Source organism: Elgaria multicarinata, chromosome 4 (genome assembly GCF_023053635.1).
Source record: "Elgaria multicarinata webbii isolate HBS135686 ecotype San Diego chromosome 4, rElgMul1.1.pri, whole genome shotgun sequence".
In the NCBI taxonomy this organism is placed as follows: Eukaryota; Metazoa; Chordata; class Lepidosauria; order Squamata; family Anguidae; genus Elgaria; species Elgaria multicarinata.
Window position 1 is genome coordinate 14,607,665 of NC_086174.1, and position 15,563 is coordinate 14,623,227.

General features: G+C 43.8%; 1 protein-coding gene across 1 annotated transcript in view; it reads right to left on the reverse strand.

Moving 5' to 3' along the window:
* Positions 1 to 15,563, reverse strand: part of EML6 (EMAP like 6) — a 168,546-nt gene that overhangs the window by 45,452 nt on the left and 107,531 nt on the right. The window contains exons 20-27 of the mRNA XM_063123822.1: positions 15,163 to 15,290; positions 14,475 to 14,616; positions 13,091 to 13,243; positions 11,828 to 11,959; positions 9,906 to 9,994; positions 8,861 to 9,037; positions 8,504 to 8,705; positions 1,450 to 1,576 (exon numbers count right to left, since the gene is read on the reverse strand). Coding sequence (XP_062979892.1) covers positions 1,450 to 1,576; positions 8,504 to 8,705; positions 8,861 to 9,037; positions 9,906 to 9,994; positions 11,828 to 11,959; positions 13,091 to 13,243; positions 14,475 to 14,616; positions 15,163 to 15,290 — 1,150 coding nt within the window. The remainder of the gene's footprint in view (positions 1 to 1,449; positions 1,577 to 8,503; positions 8,706 to 8,860; positions 9,038 to 9,905; positions 9,995 to 11,827; positions 11,960 to 13,090; positions 13,244 to 14,474; positions 14,617 to 15,162; positions 15,291 to 15,563) is intronic.

The window sequence follows — 15,563 nt, forward strand, 5'->3', positions numbered from 1 at the left end:
TGTACAAAATGTAGTAAATTGATACCTATATTCTTAACAGACATATGAAACAAACGTGACTAGGTTTTCACATAGTGATTCACATATTACTTGAGCAGCTTAGGTGACACTACTGTATGGTTATATTCCTTGCTGCTCCAGTTCTGTATGAAATTGGGAAATCAGCTGGGAGCAGAGGATAAGAGAGGAAGTTCTCACATCAATATTGCTGCTCCTAGTTGGGACAGGGTGCTGGCATGGGAACTTCTCATGTGACCCCCTCCCTCTCAGAGGGTTTCTTCACATGTGGAAGCTGTACCTATATGCCAGTTAGTTAATATGTGAATTTGGGTCTAGGAGACAGGATTGCCAGCCCTTGCTCTGGAGATAGCACCTACTGCTTTGGCAACTTCATGGCAGAAAGACATTTTGCTTTTAAAAAAATGCATTGCTGCAGTAGTCTATTCTTTCCCTCAACCCCACCTGCTATAGGAAGCAGGATTCCAGTTTTGCTTCATAGCATGTGGCGAAAGGAGAACAGAAGAACAGGCCGCTGTAGCACTGGAGTGGGAACTCTGCCCCCACCCCCCGAATAATGCTGCCCCTGAGCTGTTAAAGAAATAGGCACTGCCTGCAGATCAAACTCTGACAGCCATACTAAGAAAGGATCGTAGCCCTCATGAGCTGATGAAAATATCCACAATGTAATATAATGGTATGCTGAAAGGTTAAAAAGAAACATTTAACATTAACATCACCAATGCAACCTATAACTGAGAAGTTTATGTTTATTTTAGAAGAAATACATATTAGCATTCCTCAGGTTGTCACTACAAACCATTTTGACTGTACTTAAATATTAATAATACTGCTTGGTATTTCATCACAATATGTAAAATGACTCAGTAGATGTATTATCAAAAATACAAATGATAGCTGTAAAATTTAAGAAGGCAAACAGATCAGTAACGTATTTCCAGGTCAGCAGCCACTGTAACATTTTATAGTATATGCAAACAAACATTTTGAAAATTGATGGTTGCGATTCAAGCTACCTGGACGTGCTACCTTGAAATATAAAATTTAATTATGAAGAGGAAATGAACTAGGTTTCAGAGTAATGTGGATTGTTCAATACAGGGTGCTTCCAAATGAGGCTTTTATTGTGTAATTGCACTGTCTCATTCATGGAGTTTTACAGAGAATACAGATGATGTTGTCTTCCATTTGTGACGCTCTGGTATTTTCCCTCTGCTTCTTCCTTTTTTCTTTCCACAGAAAATCAATTAAGGAAGAAATGCCTTTGGGGTGTTAGCACTAACAGCATCCCTCCATCTGGAAGCACCCTTACATTTCTGATGTGTATGCAACACTGTGTTTTTCTGTTAAGTGTATATTTGGGGGGTTTCATGCAGTGTTTCTATGGGTTCCAGCCAAGAACACAAATATAGGAGTGCCCCCATGACATACCTTTCTTCTACTGAAATTTCCTTTAGCTGTTGGTGTGGCTTGGTGCCCTCCATCTCTCGGATGCTCACTGCATAGATCTTTGTGGTGTAGTCAATAGCTTTTTCTCGTGCAACATCACTGTCATAACCTTAAACGAATGTAAAATAGAACTTCAGACTTTTGTTTGTAATATATTAGTATATACAATCAGCTGAGCACAAAACATGCTGTTCCCAGAACTCCTAAAGAAAAGAAAAAAAAAAAAGGTATCCCTGACTAAAGTTGTGACAGCTGTAAAATTATAAAGATTACATTTGGACAAAAAGTGGGTTAAAAGGTTTTCTCCCATTAACTATGAAACAGACGGTTGCGTTCAGACAACACAATAGTCAACAATGGGGTAATAATCAACTTGACAGTTGTTCATCTTGGGGGTACTCTCCACGCAACATGATAATAATCAACAACGGTGTGGACTAGGATCAGTGTTGAGTTGACTATTAGTCCACGCTGGCTCTCCCCCCTCAGTCCTCCCACTAGTATTCCATCAGCCATTGCTGCCAAAAATCTATCCTGCCAGCTAGACTGGAGTGGCAGCCACTGCTTTGGCCGCTCTTGCCTTGCAACTCTGTGGCTGACGAAATAACCAATAGCGTCTGAGGAAATAAATGCAGGTTGCTTACCTGTAACTGTAGTTCTTCGAGTGGTCATCTATGCATTCACACATATGGGCTTTGCGCCTGCGCAGAGACCAGACCGGAACCTTCTATAGCTGAGTGGAACGTTTTTGGCGGGAACCCCTCCCCCACGCTACCGCGCATGTCCATGGGGTTCCCGCCCTTACCTCAGTTTACAGGAGTCCGACATTGTGCCCCCATAAACATGAGTGTAATAAAATAAAGTACATTCCATAATATAACAGTGTTATTTTTAAGTCTCACACCACCAAGTGGGGATGGCGGGTGGGTTGTGTGAATGCATAGATGACCACTCGAAGAACTACAGTTACAGGTAAGCAACCTGCATTTCTTCTTCGTGGTCTCTATGCATCACACATATGGGCGAGTAGCAAGCTGACATACCTTTGGAGGTGGGTTGGTGCATCATCTGAAGATCTCTGAAAGCACTGTCCTCCCAAATGAGCAGTCCTGCCTCGCACGGGTGTCCAAACTGTAGTGCTTGACAAACGTGGATGGATTGGACCACGTTGCGGCTCTACAGACTTCTGCCAAGGGAACACCTCTGGTGAAGACCACCGATGTTGAAACAGCTCTGGTGGAATGAGCCGTCACAGGTTTCACTAACTCTAATTTAGAAATAGAGTAGGCCAATTCTATTGTCTCCACTATCCAGCGTGACAACCGCTGGCAAGAGACAGGGAGTCCCTTAGAAGGCTCCCCATAACAAATAAACAATTGCTTTGTTTTTCTAAAAGTCTCTGTCCTGTCTTTGTAAAAAGCAAGAGCCCTTCTTACATCGAGAGTATGCAAGGAAGACTCAAGAGGTGTAGTTGGATTAGGAAAGAAAGCAGGCAAAGTAATATGCTGGGACAGATGAAAAGTAGACACTACCTTAGGTAGAAAGGCTGGGTCTGTGCGTAGCACAACCTTATCTTTGTGAAAAATAGTGTATGGGACATCTATCCTGAGAGCTTTAAGCTCACTTGCCCGTCTTGCCGATGTAATGGCTACTAAAAAGACAGTCTTTAAGGTAAGCAACCTAAGGTCTGTCGAAGCCATGGGCTCAAAAGGCTTGCGTGTCAATGCCTGTAGTACAACCGACAGGCTCCATGGCGGCACGATACTCTGCACAGTCGGTATCGTGTTCTTAAGACCTTTCAAGAATTTCTTGGTTGTTGGATGGGTAAAAGGTGTAAAACCATCTATACCCTGGTGAAAAGATGTAATCGCAGCAAGGTGAACCCTGATGGATGCGAGCTTAAGTCCTTGCTGGAAGAGTGTCAATAAATAATTGAGGATGAAAGACAAATGGCAAGATTCTGGTATTTGACCATCTTTTGAAGCAAAGTTCTGAAATCTTTGCCACTTTGCCGCATAAGTCTTTCTTGTGGAAGGCTTTAGTGCTGCTAATATAATGTGGTCCACAGTCAAAACTCTGATCCCAGAGGAGGAGTGGCTGTTATCCTCCATGCAGTCATCTTGAGGGTCGACAGATCTGCGTGTCGAACCTTGCCCTGGTGTCGAGACAGGAGCTTCGGTGTCGACGGGAGCCTGATGTAATTCCCCTTCGATAACCGAAGAGCGTGAGAGAACCACGTCTGTCGAGGCCACCACGGCGTGATCAGGATGCAGTTGGAGTTGTCCATCTGGATCTTGGCTAGCACCCTTGTCAATAGTGGGAAGGGAGGAAACATGTACAGGAGATTTCTTCTCCAAGTCCTGGTGAAGGCGTCTCCTAGAGAGTGCTTTCCTCTTCCTGCCCTGCTGCAATACTTGGCGCAAATTGTGTTGTCTTCGGTAGCGAAGACATCGACAGCAGGGTGGCCCCAGTATAGAAAAAGGCTTTCCCGCACCTCGGCGTCGAGTTCCCACTCGTGGTCGACAGGGAAGGACCTGCTGAGGGAGTCCGCAATAACGTTGTCCTTGCCGGCTACATGGATCGCCGTCAGGTAAGTCCTTCTCTTTATGCACCAGTTCCATATCCTGAGTGCAGACCGGTTCAGAGGGTGTGATCTTGTTCCACCCTGCCTGTTGATGTATGCCACCACGGTAGTATTGTCCGTCGCGATCAAGACATTCTTGCCCTCGATCAACTGTGCAAATGCTCTTATTGCATTTTCTACAGCCATGAGTTCGAGGTGATTGATGTGCTGTTCTCTCTGTGATCGAGGCCAACGACCTTGAGCAGTAAGGGAGTTGCAATGAGCTCCCCATCCTTCTAAGGATGCATCCGTCGTGATCGTTACCGAAGGCGCCTGTTGTTGGAATGGAACGCCTTCGAGAAGAGTCGACATCGAGAACCACCATTTCAGCGATGCCCTGACTTGCTTCGGTAACGAAAGGTAAGTTCGTCGAGCATTGAGCCTGAGATCGAAAGTCCTTAAAAACCAGGCCTGCAATACCCTCATTCTGAGTCTTGCAAACCTGATGACTGCCGTAGTGGCTGCCATCAGGCCTAATAGTCTCTGGACTGTCCAAGCCGATACTTTCCGGCGGCTCTCGATGTCGATGGCTAACTGCTGCAAAGTGTTCGCCCTGGTTGAAGGTAAGTATGCTCTTCCGTCTCGAGAGGATAGGGTTACTCCTATGAAGTCCAATCTCTGCTGTGGGGTCAAAATGGACTTTTCGTGGTTCACCCAAAGCCCCAACGAGTCCAATAGGTTGAGGGTGGTTAGTATGTCCGTTCGAAGCGTCTCGCTGTTGTCTGCTACGAGGAGCCAATCGTCCAGGTATGGATAAACGTAAATGCCTTTCTGCCTTAGATGGGCGCATACCACCGCCATGACTTTGGTGAAGACCCTCGGCGCCGTGGCCAACCCGAACGGAAGAACGGTGAATTGGTACTGGGATGTACCGATCGAAAACCGAAGGTAAGCTTGATGCGACTTCCTGATGGAGATATGGAAGTACGCATCCTTCAGATCCACCACTGCGAACCAAACGCCTTTTTGTAGAAGCTGTAGAATTGAAGCAACCGTTGTCATACGGAACTTCCTCGGGGTGATGAACTTGTTCAGTTGTCTTAAGTCCATGATCGGTCGAAGACCTCCATCTTTTTTCGGGACCGTGAAGTAACGAGAGAAAAATCCTTGATTGAGTTCCTTTGCGGGTACGGGAGAGATGGCTCCCTTCGATAGCAAGGTCTGTACCTCGAGCAGCAGAGGAGAGGATGGAGTCGTTACTTTCACGCCGGAAAAAGGAGGAAGGGCATCGAGCTCGATGGCATAGCCCGAGTTGATGATAGTGAGCACCCAGGAGTCTGTTGTAATTGACTCCCATAGATGGTAACGGGGTGCTAGGCGGTTCGCAAAAGGGGGTGGATCTGGGGCCGAAGAGTCAAACACGCTGCTTTTTAGAAAAGTCAGGTTGCCTCTTGTCTTGTTGATATTGGCCCTGGTATGGCCTCTTCCTTTGCAACTGCTGTTGCTGCTGCCGAAGTTGAGGCTGGTACTGAGGCCGGTATTGCTGGTGCTGTTGCATTGACGGTCTCATCCATCTCTTTGGCCTGTACTGCGGTGGAGGAGCAGTGAATCCCATCTTTTTAGCCGTTGTTCTGGCTTTGTAGATGGAATCCAGTGTTTCATCGGTGTTAGAGTGAAAAAGTCCCTCGCCATCGAATGGCATACTTTCTATCCTCCACTTGGTCTCATGGCTCAGATTAGCCGATCTGAGCCACGCGTGTCTCCTTAGAGATATTGCGCCCATCATGGACTTCGAATGGCAGTCCACTTGGTGTTGAGCCGTGGATAACTGCTGCCTGGCGATGGCTGAAGCCTCATTTTGAAATACCCTCGCCAGTTCCTTCTTGTCCTCCGGGAGGTGTTCGCATAATGAACCCATCTTTTCCCATAGGAAAAGCTGGTACCTCGCCATCGTCGCTTCGTATGATGACGCTCTAATGCCTAGGGAAGAAGAGGAGTAAATCCTTCTGCCAGTCTGGTCTAATTTCCTCCCTTCCCTATCCACCGGTGCCGAATGTGCCTTTTGAGATTGTCCTTGGGCTGACTCAACCACTATGGAGTTAGGCTTTGGATGTTGAACCAAAAATTTTGCGCCTTCCTCCTGGACTCGATAAAGAGTCTCTAATCTTTTAGATGTAGCCTGAGTCACAGCAGGTGTCTTCCAAGACTCTTGAGCAGTTTGCTTCAATGCATGTGGAATGGGGATAGCCAGTCTTTGATTGGTAGTAGTTTGGAACACATCATAAATGGGATCCACAACCGATTCATCCGTTTGATGGATATCTAGTCCTAATGCCTGTGACATCCTAAGCATATGGTCAGAGAACCTGACCATATCGTCCGACGGAGAGGAAGGGTCGTTATCGTGAACCTCATCCTCCGGCGAGGGCATCGTTGGAGTTGCAGACACCCTCGATTCCGAGTCTGACGGGTAGTCTTGCTCAGGAGAAGACATCGTAACCACTTGTAACTGAAGTTGGTCTGTTGGTACCGTGGGAACTGCCTCGGTCGATGCCGAAGGTTGCATACGGTGTCGAGGAGTAGACACCCTCGATGCCTGATGGTCAGGCGATGCAGGTAATGGTAATCGGCACATCCTTGTCATAGGTGGCGGTTGCGCGTAGTAACCTTCCCGGGGACTCTCTCGATCCGGAAGGTAGTGCTGTGGACGGTATCGCTCCCATTCGTAGTCTTCGTATCCCAAGTGAGGATCGGAGTATCTGGAAGCTCCATCCCATTCACGGCGAGGTGTAAGTCTTGGCGACGGTTGTATTGGGATTAATCCCTGCAACGTCTGAGGCCTTGTAGGCTGTTGGAAAGAAGCCGCTGACGCAGAATCTCTTATTTCGCCCTCCGAAAGGCTGAGCGAGCGCGTCGGTACCGTGGCCATCGGCACCGACTGAGATCTCGATGCCGAGGGAGGCCTCGACATCGAAGCGATCGGAGCAATGGGAGGAGTAGAATGACTCCTAACCGCCTCAGGCGCTCGAGGAGACGCTAGGGTGGATCTCTCAGCGTCCCTCTTTTTCTTCTTCTTCTTCTTCTTCTCCAGCTCAGAAGAAGGCTTAGGAGTTCTGGCTTTCTTTGAAATCTTCTTTGCCATAGAACTCGTCAAAGACCGGCCAGGTGTGAGGGGTATCTGTGCCCTATGAACTCTGGCTTGCACCTCAGTGCTGCGGTCTGCTGGTTTGTCGGTAACGGACTTACGGATTGCCGTTTTTTCAGTAACGGACTTACCAACTGCCGTTTTTTCCATACTGGGAGCCTCAGTAGCCTTGAGAGCTTTTTCCCACAATATAGAGCGAAGTCTGTCGGCTCTATGCTTCCTAGTTTGTTTTGTGAACGACATACAGTGGTGGCAGGCTTCCACCACGTGTCCTTCTCCCAAACAAACGAGACAAAGGGAGTGCCCGTCCGTCGGAGGAAGTTTCGCTCCACACCGTACACACTTCCTAAACGGGGCTTTCGTTGCCATACGGGCCTCAGGCGACCGAAGTCGCTGAGAGAAAACTATCTACAATTAAATTTTTTTTTTTTATATATAGATAAGAAAGAAGAATTAGGAAGAAAGTGAAGAATGAAGAGATTGAAGAAAGAAATGAGTAAGTTAACTAGAAAACGCTAGAGGTTCGGTTAAGCTGGTCTATGCACAATGGCGGACGACGAAGAACTGAGGTAAGGGCGGGAACCCCATGGACATGCGCGGTAGCGTGGGGGAGGGGTTCCCGCCAAAAACGTTCCACTCAGCTATAGAAGGTTCCGGTCTGGTCTCTGCGCAGGCGCAAAGCCCATATGTGTGATGCATAGAGACCACGAAGAAGAACCAACGGTGCCTCCGCACAAATAGCCAACTCTGCACAGCATTGGTTAATTGCGTTGGTTATTACGACCAAATTACCAACTGTTGGTTAAAACAACTCCCTCCACATAACACGATAACTCATGGTGGGTTAAATAACCAACCATCGACTATTTAAATCATCATTGGTTATTGTATTGTCTGAACCCAGTTTGAGCACTAGCTGGGTGCTTAGAGCTGATCTACATATTACACAGGTTGCTAAAATTCTGGACTGTAAAATTTTAGACTGCAGGTGATAGCCATATTTTTGAATGTTGGTCCATGTAGAAAAAAAACCTCCCTGCATATAATAAATTAGCATCGCAAGCAGAAAGGCGGAGCAAAGTTCTCTCCCTGTTATGCCAGTTTACTATATGGAGAGAGCTTTTTACACAACGGGGCATTCAAAATATACGGACCCCATCCACCTACATTCTAAAATTGGTACAGTTCAGTCTACCACCTTGTTCTACATAATGTATGAAATGAGTCTCAACAGGTCACAAATTCAGTCTCATCCATTCCTGTATAGGGGAATTTCATGAAATTTACAAGTACAAAGAGCAAAACATGTGGGTCACATAAACCTTTACCTCCATCCTCTTCTGCGTCAGTATCTGACTCCTCGCTATCAACCAGCCTGCTTTCCTGGGTTCCCACAAATTCTCGAGTCCAGATCATCAGAGCAGTGTCAGCTCCACCCACTGTCAGCAGCACGGAATCGTTATGTAACCACCGGACATTGGTGACATGGGCACTATGTCCTACATATTTCTTGAACTTGGCATGCTGACCCTGCAACATGAGCAATTCACATGTTCCATAATTCCTTTTTTTAAAAAAAAATTATTCCCCACCTTCCCTTGTCATACACAATTTCTCTATTTGCCAGCACATTTTGGAAAATATATTTTAAAAGACTTCAAAAGCTGAGCAACATTGTACATTACCTTTACTGGATATCTGAAGAGCTTTACAAACCCAAAGTCATCCCCTGTAGCTAAGAGAGTGCTATCTTTGGTAAGAGAAGCTGCATTGATAACAGTGACATCACTGTGCATTGGCCAAATTCCTTCACAGGTAGGACCAAGGACACATGTCCAGGTATCCCAGTCAATCTTCTCAATCTGGGAAGGAAAAAAAAATGAACCATATAATGTGTGAGCAATTCACATCTTCTAGGGAATTAATTCTTCTAACGTTTCTATCAATTACAAAAGTATCATTATCCCCAGTAGACAGAAGAACAGCCCAATACAACTCTCACAATTCCCAGCTCCAAAATGGGATTGCACACACATAGCCATGTAAATCAGGGATTCTTCTCCATGCACCAAGAAAATATTTACATTGGTGCAGGATGTTGATTTGGTGGATCAATGGCATAGAGAAGAAGAAGGTTAATTAGGCAAATAAGTAAATAAATTTGCTGGGGAATAGTCTTTTGTAAAGCAGTAAGTTACACTCAGCCCTCCCTCCTGTCTCTTGCATTGTGGAATGTGTGTTGATTCCTCATTTTCCTTGCAACTGTACATGAAATTACATTTTTAAAAACCGTTTGTTTCCACTTGTCCTGCGTATCATAGGCCGGATCTACACTACTGCTTTAAAGCACTTTATAACGGTTTTGACAACCGTTGTCAAAACTGTTATAAAGCACTTTAAAGCAGTAGTGTAGATCCTGCCATAATTGGTTAGCTTTGTATAGAACTACCCATCCAAAAAGATGTGTCTCAGGCTGTAATCCCCTGCACCCCTGCCCTACAAGCATGGAAAGCAGTGTAGTGTTTCCCCTGGGGGAAGATTCAGGTATAAGACAGGGAGATTCAGGTATAAGACAGCTCTGAGGATCAGGCTGAAACATTCTAAGCTTTGGCAAAGCGGGACGGGAAACTTAAGTATTCTAACCTGCACATCAGACAAATCTCCCTCTACCAGGAAGCAAGGAAATGATAATATGGTAAAATTTAAAAGTTCAGTTAGTTTCCTTCCTACCTCAGTGGGTCTTATTATATGCCTCTTTCCTCTTGGCGCTTCAAAAAAGAATTGTTCTTTGGCACCAGAATTGACTTGCAACAGCTTCCCTTGATCATAAAGAAACAGTGTATTATGATGAGCCTCAACAGTTTCTCTCACTATTTAAATTAAGAGATGTTATGAAAAGAAGGGCAAACTTCCTTTACAGTTAGCTTTGGCAAAAAGCTAGCTACTCATCCCTTACAAAGATAAATGCAGTCCTCACCAGGGAAAAAGAAAGAAATCTGGATTCCACTAAAGGTGAGGGTGGAGATAACATTATTGGAGCACTGGAACTCCCTGCTTTCCATCTAAACATACCTTTGTTCTCTGAATGGATAAAAGCATGGTAGTCCATGCATCACTTTCAATCATAACTTTTTTTAAGGCGAAAAGCAGGCCAGAAGCATAGAGGAGGTAGGATTGATGACTGAGCTAGCATTCAGTTTATTGATATGAACATCTGCCATTTCAGCTGCAAAGTCAGGCTCACCCCACTGCTATGGGAAGAAGTGTGAGCTTTCTTTCCATACCTTTACACAATTTTAATCATTGTTGTTCTTTGCTTACCTGGCTCTAGCCCTGTGTTCAGAATAAGCAAGATGGCTGGCATCCCAAACATTTCAGTGGCAAGTATCCATAAGTTTTTAACTCTTCCACTAACATCACTGCCCAGTCTTTCTTATTTACACTTGAGAATAACTATATAAAGCAATCTTGTTATAAAGCTATCATTTTTCAAATATTCAGAGCTGTACAGTGCTGCAATTAACTTAACTGTGCAATCCTACATCCGTCTACTCAGAAATAAGTCCCATTGATTTCAGTGAGACTTACTGCCAGAATTGCAGCCATTATAAGTATTATAAGCATTTGGAGGAGACAAACAGCAGAAGATGCTTGGACAGAACTCTGGCATCATCACGTGCAATTCAAGAGCTGCAGCCCAGCATCATCTGCGACATTACAAGGGATCCTGGTGTATCCTCTTGGATCATCCTTAGATAGGTTGACATTTTTCCAGCTAAGACTCTTACTTCTTTGTTAAGAAGATAAGAAGTGCAATACTGTATCAGACCAAAGGCCCAGCTAGTCTAGCAGTCTGTTCACACAATGATTAACCAGCTGCTTGTGGGAAACCCAAAATTAAGGCATGAGTGCAATAAGACTCTCCCATTCATGTTCCACAGCATACAGCCTCTGATACCAGAGGTAACATATAGCCAACCAGTAGCTTTTGAGAGCGATATCCTCCAGGAACTGGTCTAAACCCTTTTAAAGCTGTACAAATTGGTGGCCATCACTACATTTTGTGTTAGTAAATTGTATAGTTTAACTATGCCCTGTGCGAAGAGTACTTCCCTTTGTCAGAATCTCCCTTGTTCTGAAAGCTACAGACTCAACTAGTTAAGCATTGCCCAAGCCACAAACCATCTGTTTATCTGTGTTGCAACTTGCTTAAAGACAATTTAATGAATTAATCACATGAGTTTTAGTCGATTGATCTACTGATTAAATCTGCATAATTTGCAAATGGGTAAAAACAGTATTTCTCAAGCAAAACATTGTTTATATTTTTGCTCTTGATACCTTAACCTGGACAACAGCTTTTTTTTTAAAAAAAATTGAAAGCTTGCTTCAAGTATATTAAAAAGAAAGAAAGATGTACCCAACAGAACACATTGACTCACTTGCTCTTTACTTTAAATGTTTTCGTCTATACTACGGATGATAGTTTTTCAGAGTTTTAAATTAGAGTTGTAATTGCCCATATCATTTTCCTTTTCTACATCTCATCACTGGTCCAACAAGATTCATGATTTCTGTAGTGCTTCAAAAACTTACAAAACCCGTTTGACCCAAAAGTGACTCGTGTGGGTTAGGTATTTAAGGCTTTTTACCTCTTGAATCCCAGTCAATGTGTGTGATATAGCTGGATGCCCCTTTGCAGATGCCAACTCTTTTGCTGGTAAGCACATTGTAGATATCTACAAAATTATCATGGGAAGCCACTCCCAGATATTTTCCTGAATCTATAAAAGAAAGATGTTCAAGTAAATACCGGTAAACATGATATGGCACCTGCTATGGTTTTATTTTTCTTGCTGATGCATGGAAAAACTTCTATGAAGTTACCGAGTACAAAATGGAAAAAATAGCAAGCAAAAGGACAGGACAGAGTGTAGCACTACTCAAACTGTGCAGTGTGGCTAGCTCATACCCTTCACCTATTGCCTTGAAGGCTGTTCATCTGTTCCCTTGTAATATTATGTGTGCACACGTTTTATAAGGAAACATGGCAGTTTGGAGAAAATGGAATGGTATTGGCCACTACAATCAGCAGAGAAATAAATACGTGGAGGCAATGAGGATTGGAAGCGAAGGGTTAACTGGTGAAGAAGCCTGAGGATGTGGCTTATGGTTCACCTATTGAATGAACAAGAGGGACCTGCAACAACAACAAAAATTCCCCCTCAAGATTTTTGTACTTCTGCAAACCTTGGTGTTCCTCTAAAAGCTCTTCTGGATGGGGGAAAATCACGTTTCCTTACCGTTGCTCTTGCTTCCTGCTTCTCTTCCGCAACATGGATGAGAAGAATCACATAGGGGAGAAAGAGGAAGTAAGCAGCAACCACGTGCCTCATTCAATGTAGTGGGACAGCGCCCTCTAGTGGGCGTTTTATAGTGAAACTTCTCTAGACTTGGCAGGAAATGGCGACCAATTTCGCAATAAATCAGAAGAGTGGCATTTTTGTGGATTATAAAGGAACGGGACACCAGTGGGACACGTGCAGGAGGAGCACATCGTTTTCAAAAAGGACCTGTGAATGGCCAATAATGAGCGTGCTATAAAATGCTTGTCTGATGACACTCTAAACCTGCTGATATCTCTCCCTCTTTTACACAGATGGTGCCATTTTTGCTACATGAGTATCCAGACTTGGAGAATGAGTTCACCACTGGTATACATGTTAGGGGGTGGGTACTTAAGCTTGCTCAGATTTTACATATCATGAATATGGTATGTGAGATATTTCTAAGAGGAAATATCAAAACAAACTGGTAAAGCAAACGAACAAACAAGGCCTTTCTAAATGCCCGACAGCAAGATCAGTCTATTCCTTAAGTTCCACTTTAATTTTAAATGTATATTTGTTCTGCACCTCGAGAAAATTTGATGTCAGAGATCATTTCCTTTCTGTGATGGAAAGAGAGCATATCTTCCACAGTATCAGCATTCACTACCAAAAAACTCCCGTCGTTCAACCCTACAGCCAAGGCTTTCCCATCAGGGGAGAAGGCACAGCACCGTCCGCCTAGAAAGATATTCAGAGAGTTTCTGTTTAGAGCTTTGATGCCAAGAAAGGCAACAGTCAGATTAAATAAAGATCTCCAAATTATTTACTGCCTTGTGTAAAATATGTAAAGCAGAGCACTTAATACAAGTATTAGTAGGGTTGGCTCCAGGAGTGTTTCCAGACGGACAGCTCCTTCTGCTACCAATCAAAAGACATTGTGCAGGCTATTCCATCTCCCCCACCCCACCTTAACAGATATTTTGTAGAAAGAAGAAAGATGGAAGAAGAGGTAGAAAAAACATGAGAGAGTTACAAGTGGAAGATGTTGGTATTTGGACCCTCCATAATATTCTGTGAATGAAGCAGGGTAATTGTACAATCAAAGCCTCATTTGCAAGCACCAGAACTTTTCAGCGGCCACCAGGGCAAAGTTAAGTACCCTCTGGTGGGACCCCTTGTATGCTGCACGGTTCCCCAAGGCTTAACAGGCAGAAGCACCTCAAGGGCAGTTAGGATCCATCATTGTAATTTCCCACAATGACCCAAAGTGCCTGACATAGGGTCACTCCAGGAAATTAAAATGGCTGCTCAGCTGACTGGTCTGGAGAGGGCCCAGGGCAGGTGACTGTGCTGGTGGGATGCCAAGTGCTGATGCCAGGACTAAGTATGGACCATATTGTAAAACAGAGGCGAAGCACCTCTGCATATTTCAATTATCTAATTCTATTTTTTTAATTTAAAGCTAGTGTTACTTATCTCTGCAAGTACTCTGCTTTAATTATAAAACAGAAATTAATAAAACTTCAGAAGGAACTATCGATTTTCAAGGTTTCTCCATGATTATGGCAAGGAAGCCAGAAAGAGAAACATGTTGAAATTTACAAGAAGTTACTTAGGACACAATCCTAGGCATGTTTAGACAGAAAATAGTCCTACAATTGGGGCAGGCAAGTAGTTGTAGGGCTTTTTTCTGTCTAAACACACATAGAATTGCACACAATGACCATGGGCAAGTCACTGGCTTTAAACCAAGCCTTTTTTCTTCTCATTTGGATTGCAATCCCGTTTGTGCAGTTCCAAACGAAATCAGAAGATTTGTCAAACTCCTGGTGGGTTGCCATGCCTGCCGAATGGGCTATGTTTGGCTTAGCTGATCGCAGGTTATGCAGATCTGATATAAAGTGTAACAGAGGCAGGGTTGTAAAAAGGCACTAGATTAACAACCTCTACAGGAATAAATGAAGCTTACCTTTCTTAAGCTTTCTCACAGCCAACATACGGTGTTGGGAGGAAAGTTCCCAGATCCTCAGAGTTTTATCATCGCTCACTGTTGCACAGATAGGCAAAAGAGGGTGAGCAGCCAGACCCCAGACTTCCCCTTCCATGTGCCCCTAATTATACAGGAAAAAGAGAGGTTTACAAAAGAATTTTTTCAACAACTGTGTTCTTGTTTAATTTAGAAATTAAAAAAGAGTAAGGAAATCAGTAGAAAATTAATCCAGTAATGGCATCTCCTCTGTTGTTATTTATTCTCCCCCTTTCCCACCTGTGTACCAAACTAAATAATTTTTATTAAAGAGTTTCATAAACTATTTAGGACACTTCAGTTTGAATCCTGACTTTTACTGAGCGCAGCCGTCATAAGCAGCATGGTTGGGAATAGTGTTCTATGACCCCAATTGCATCTTGGGGTGCTCCCTATAAAAGAACTGCTTGTCCCGATGGGAGTTTGTAACTTGTAAGCTTTGGGAAAAAACTAACCTGTACATGAAAATCCCAAGCTTTAAACACTCTGCTAAAAGAATCTAAAAAAAGTAGAGAGGGCTAGATGGAAATAAATTAGCAAGCAAAATTAAAGTTAACGTAAAAGTGAGCAAGTATAGAAATGCTGTGTGTCGTTCCATGCATCTCTTGGTGAATTAGACAAGTCGTAGCACCTGCACAAGCAGAGTCATGGGTCCACTTTTATCAATTTCAAGAATCTCTCCATTTTTTGTTCCCACCAATATATGCCCATGTCCTAAGGTGATGGCGCGGATGGATGGGTTGTCCTCCAACAGCAAACCTGGAAGATTACGGGGAGGGCAAAATTATTATTATTATTTATTTATATAGCACCATTAATGTACATGGTGCTGTACAGAGTAAAACACTAAATAGCAAGACCCTGCCGCATAGGCTTACCTTCTAAAACAGCCTTAATTTCAATTTCTTGATTTTAAAACTAAAGCTAAGCCTCCTCATATGCTACCACGTATTGTCCAAGCTTTAAAAAAGGATCCATGAATTAATGTAAAATCTGGGGGAAGGGAGTATTACTGTTATGTAAATGATGAAT